Raw genomic sequence first — 6,175 nt, 5'->3', positions numbered from 1 at the left:
TGGTTAATTATTAATTAAATAATAAAGTACTAATAAATTAAAAATTAAAAGAATAAAATACTATAAAAAAATATTTGTGAGAAAGTCAAATTTTATCATTTTAAACTTGTGTTATTAATTTTAACAGTTTATTTATTTTTTTAAATAATTCATGTATGATAAAAGAAATGTTTACTTGTTTAGAGTATAAATTTTATTATTATATTTATATATTCCTGATTTTAATTATATTTTTAAATACTTTGAATATATTTATTTTATTATATTATATTTTACATATAAATATATATTCCATCACGTAACTAAATAAAGATATATTTTTTTAATAAAAAAATTTTATAACCAAATTAACAATTAATTATGTGGGTAAGCAGTGATTCACACCAAAAAGAGGCACTGGCTATACTATACTGGGAAGAGAGGTTGTGTGGGAGGGCATGCCGCGTTTCTTGTCACGAACGCGACCGTGCTTGGAAGGACCAAATTTAGGTGATGAAGTGATAAACAAAGAATGGAGGAGTGAAATGTGCTTCAATTAACGGGAGTAGAACTTTGATATTTTAAGAATAATAAATTATAAAATAACCCAACTATGGTTAAGATAAGAACCAATTACAATGTGACACATAATGAAGGATAACTTACATGTTACTTTAGAGGGGTTGAGTAGCATTCACCGTACTTATTATATATGTTTGACTAAGAAAAAAGAAGATAAAATTAGCGACTAGAAAACAAAAAAGGAAAGCATATCAAACTCCAAATCATCACCTTAAAGAAAAAATATAATGCATATTCTCCTCACTGACCAGTCAACAATGACTGGATATATATAAGACCGAACATTGATTTTGTTTATATATATAAATTAAATAATACTAGCATATTATAAATTGATGACCTTCAATAATATTATATGGAATTTTTGACATATTTAACCTTGGATAATTATACATTTTTCTAGCTCAATTAAATGTGTTGGAGTCGTCAAACATTAGTATATCGTTCTACTGTATTGAAATCGTTATCAGCTACAAGTGACAAAATTCACACTAGCTAGACTAATATATAAGTAATTTACTTCATGATTCTTTTTTTCGATACATTGATTTATGACAATATGACAGGAATTCGAAACTTCAATCTAAACACAATTTTCTTACCACAAGACTGTTAGGCTATTTGTGGCTTAAAATTTAATTCATGATTTTATTAAAGGCATAGTGCTTGATTATGTTCACTCAATTTTTAATATATTATTTCAATCTAAATTTATTAAAATGACATCGTTGTGCTTTTACATTAATTTATGTGTTCAATTTTTATGCACTATCATAGTAAATATATTTGCAATCATACGCAATCAATTACATATACAAATAGAGTTGATTCTCAATGTCATTATCTGAAAATCTATGTGCAAATATATGATTAAATATTGGTATATATAAAAATATCTTACATTATATTTAATGCATAAAAGTTATATTTTTAATTCCAAAACTGAGAATAAACTACTTGTGTGAAAATAAGTAAACTTTAAATAGACAAAATATTCAAATAAAATAATAACACATACAAATATATAATGTTGCATAAGATTCTATATAAATAAACAACTGCATTTTGTATATAAAAAGTTCTTTCAATGACTTAAACACAACATCATCCTGACTTAAAGCAAGAGAGTTGAATTGGATTATATTGGATTATTTATACTAATTAAGTAATTATTCGTAATATAGAATCTAAGTGTTTTCAAAGGCTTATATACATAGTCAAAGGTTTATATTCATTGTAAGAACTTTAGTTTATATAAAAAATTTATCATATTAGTAAATAAATTATTTTCACATTCGTTACTTAATCTAAACAAACAAATTTAATTTGTTTAAGTGTAATTTTTTTATATTATCAAGCAGCTCCACATAAAATTTATATGCACATGGCAACACGTATATTTACAAAATGAGGAGGAAAATTATATCACGCTTCAAAGTCACAACTACATGCTATCTCTATCTTCTTTCTTTTTTTATTTTCCAATGAGAAAAAAAAAGAAAAAAGAAAAAAGAAAAAAGAGAAAAAAGGACGCTGTAAAAAATTAAAAATACATTTATCTTCTTACAGGAGTGAGGAAAACAGTTAGTGACCGTTTTCAACGTGCCACGTAAGCAATCAACGACTTTTTAAACCACTTTGGGGCCCGCAGTTCAAGACTAATCGCCAACCGAACTTGAACGGCGCCAAAAAAATTTACTGTGCCACGTGGATCTCCGAGTCACCTACTACACTCCACGATTCGGATCTTCTCCCTGATGCGAACCGGTTCAAGCTACCCAAACCGGGAGGTTCAATGGAAACCGATTCGTTAAACGACTCGTCGTTTTGGATGGCTTTGTTGCTACTGTCACCGCGCGATTTTCTACTGTTGCTTCTTTTATTCTTCTTCTTCTTCGTCGATGAATCCTCCGAAGATGGATCGGGTTTCTGAACCGGTTTTCCTCGTCGACCGGATCTGAAAATGGCGCGAAGGCTTTCAAAGAAACCGGTTTTGCGTCTCCCGCTCCGGCAAGATTTTTGTCTCGCGATTGTGACGGTGGAGGTGGCAGCTGCAGCGGCGGTGGAGGAGGATATGCTCCGCTGGCGAGTTCTTAAACGGCGGTTCCGGTTTGATCTAACCCTACCGATGCACGAGACCTTCGGCGACGATGGCTCGTATACAACGACGGCGGAGTCAGATTTTCCGACGGAAGCGCTCCGCTTCGGAAACAGCCTGGCGTTTCCCTGCCGGTGGTGGTGGATGCGGCGGCTCTGGCTTGCGTCAGCGAACGCCGATTTCTGCGATTTCGGTAGTCCGATAATCGCAGCTTTGGATTTCATCAGATTCTTGGAGAATCGCTGAGAGTTGTTGTTGGAGCCAGGGTTCGACGTGGCGAATACGGAGCTTCCTTTCGTGGATTCTTTCCGCTCGTAAACGACGGCGTTTCGGTCCAACCAGTCGAACTCAGCTTCGCCGGAGAGCCAGATCGATTCCGGCGGCGGCCAATCAGTAGTATCGACGTCGCCGTCGATTGTCTCGCATGCTACTTTCCGATCGGAGGAACCTCCGGCGCATGCAGAAACCAGCGACTCCAAATCCACCTGTGGCATCGAATTCTGTAACCCTAGATCGTTTAAAACACACTTACAGAGAGAGAGAAAGAGAAGGCTTTCGAAGTTTGTTTTTCTGTTTTCTGTTGAGAACTGACGGTGGTAACGTATTTAATCCTTGTGTTATATTTATATGAAGGACTGAAATATTATATTCTTAAATTTTTATTGTAAAAAAGAAGAAGATTGAAAAAGCATCTTTTTTCTTTTTATTTTTTTAAGGTAAAAATTTAAGTACTGTTGACTTTACATGAGGTTAATAACTGAAAGTCATTAAATAAAAATTTAGTCAAATTAGTTAAATCATTTAATAATTTTTAATTATTAATTTTACTTAAAATTAATTACACCTGAGTTTCTATCTTTTTTTACAAAAAATTGGGCCATTTGTCAAAAGAATACGAAAGCAATCTAAAAGCAAAGTGCATGCATACAGTAGTATAGTAATTAAACTGGTAATAATATAATAATAAATAAGAAGAATATAATATAATATAATATAATGCTTTGGTTGTTTACTTTTGTTCTAACTAGTTTCCACTTTCCACCTTCCACTACTCTTCTTTTTGCCTCTGTTCTAGATTCTAGAATACCAATTAGGGTACGTTTTGCCTTTCTTTTTTTAGTTTCTAGAACAATATTATTTTATTGTATAATGGTTGTGAATGTTTGTGGATGGCTTGGCTCATTATATACAATGCAAGTTTATATTCTACTTTTGAATGACGGTAAGGAATTAAAAATTAGTGATTTAATTAGCAATGAGCGGTGACATGGAACTGAATTTAATTAGTTTAATTTGCTTGACTTGATAGAATATTCTTAAATTGCTCTGTGATATATATAGTGTGATATATAATATATATATTTCTTGTATGTACTATTTCTTTTATCAATTTCATTTTGTATACATTTTTATACTAAATATTATTTTGATATTAGTATTTTTCTAATAATTAAATATATTTTTTATTTTATTAATTAAAAATAATTTAAATACACATTTAATTAATAATAATTATATTTTTATAGGAATATCAATAATATTTGGTATATAAATAATGTTTTTTAAATATATCTTATATATTTTTGTTTTCTTTTTATTTTTATTAATTATATACAAAATATATAAAAAAGTGCATATAAAATAATATATAATATTCCACTTTGTTACAATCTCATATTATTATCCTATATGATTACTTGATTAGTATGCACGAGATGTGTTTAACCTTAACACATCATCGAAAGCATTCACTATCTATTATGGTATTTGGTTTGAATCAAAATCACAAAGCTTATTACCATATTAGACACGATTCTTTTGCGAGAATCAATGTTTGGGAACATGTGAAAAAGATTTAATATATTTTTTTATTTATAAAATCAGAAAACAACTTTTTCTAACTTGGGAAAAACCTTTTAGAACAATATTGCGAGCTAGCTAGACGAGCCCACTGATTTACTTACCAAAGGATAAGGTTAAAAGAAAGAAAAAGTATATGAACCAACTAATAATCAGTCAAGAATGGAACAACATAATTAATTATAATTAGTTTTATTAATTTATAATTTAATTTGTTTGTTAAATTATTGTTGATCACGTTAGTGTTAGGAGAAAATCACGGAACAGATACTTTGATCATTCATTAGTTGATTCCATATAATTAATTATGTTTTATTAATGCGTAACACATGAAACATAGAAATCATATTCAAAACCATCCAATTTACAAGAAAAAGAAACATCTGTGTGCTTATTAGTAGCAACATTCGATTACCAGTTAGCTGATTCTTGACTTATATAAAGTTGGTTCCTAGCATTATTGTAAAAGAAAAGGGAAGGAAAAACTTAAGAAATTAATTGGAGTAGGTGTCATTAATTTTTGTTAGGTTTGTTTAGGCTTCAACTAAAAGTGAGAGCAAAAATTCAAAACCGAGGAAGAGATAGCATCCACATTTCTTACCAAATAAATAGGTATTATAACTAATTTAAATTTGTTGAGTAACACTACAAGAAAAGAGAGTTATTTTAATATAATTTTTTTTAACGGTCATAGTTAAGTATAAAAATTAATATATATTTTTTATAAATATCACAAATGTCAAATTTTTTATGTCTTTTTATGAATAATTTTATTGTAAAAAATTACTCTTCAATTTTGACACTCATTTATTTTCAACTTACTTCATTATTCCTTTTTTCGTTAAGCTCCGTCAATTTTGGCATCACACTGCTCTCAGTTTGGGATCACACTATTCATTTTTCATCTTCAAAATCTCAGTTTAATCTTTAGTTTCAAAATCTCATCTCATTCTTTGTTGAAAATTTTTGTTAAAAATTTTTTATGGTCAATAAGTATCAAAATAAATAATATTTTTGACGGTTAATAAGTATCACAAAAATATATTCTCAAAATTTTTAATAAATTATTTTTTTATGACCAATATTTATCAAAATAAGATTTAAATTTTTTTTACAATTACTTATATGTTAAAAATACTATTTTTGACAAAATATTTATTAACATATTTTCATAATTAAAATAGTGTCAAATTTTATTTTTTTGACAAATTTTAATTTTTTTACACACAATAATCCTAAAAAATAATCTATATTATTGTAGTGTGATCAATTTACTTATTTACTATTTAAGTAAATATTAAAAATTTAAATTTTATTTTATTTATGTAATAATTTATTGATCAATAATAAATTTTTAAATAAAATTAAGATATATAACAAATTAAGTCACCAAAAAAAAGATATATAACAAATTAACCTTTAACATAAAGAATAACGTAAAAAAAAGGGTACTATATACATATATTGTGTGGCTCCATGCATTTACCTAATAACATGCAATAATATATGTACTAACACTGGATTTTCCTAATATAAGATGCCTTAAAAAAGTTTCTTATAAAAAGATAACTTTCATCTTGCATGAAGTTAAAAGAGACTTCACTGTCATATTGAAACTATAACTTATGAGAATTATTTAAATAAAAAAGTTTAAAA

At 28.3% G+C, this 6,175-nt stretch overlaps 1 protein-coding gene across 1 annotated transcript; it reads right to left on the bottom strand.

Annotated features, from left to right (window-relative positions):
- Positions 1-2,079: 2,079 nt before the first annotated feature.
- Positions 2,080-3,248, bottom strand: LOC107476197 (uncharacterized). The gene has a single exon (XM_016095961.3). It carries the CDS (start codon positions 3,151-3,153, stop codon positions 2,257-2,259), a length of 897 nt encoding a protein of 298 aa, XP_015951447.1. The 5' UTR covers positions 3,154-3,248; the 3' UTR covers positions 2,080-2,256.
- Between the last annotated feature and the right edge of the window lie 2,927 nt (positions 3,249-6,175).

Source organism: Arachis duranensis, chromosome 2, assembly GCF_000817695.3.
Source record: "Arachis duranensis cultivar V14167 chromosome 2, aradu.V14167.gnm2.J7QH, whole genome shotgun sequence".
In the NCBI taxonomy this organism is placed as follows: Eukaryota; Viridiplantae; Streptophyta; class Magnoliopsida; order Fabales; family Fabaceae; genus Arachis; species Arachis duranensis.
Note: the sequence above shows the minus strand (reverse complement) of the source record. Positions and strands in the feature narration are given on the sequence as shown.

Excerpts from the sequence above, each read along its gene's own strand:
- LOC107476197 (XM_016095961.3), bottom strand. The coding sequence starts at position 3,153 with ATGCCACAGGTGGATTTGGAGTCGCTGGTTTCTGCATGCGCCGGAGGT.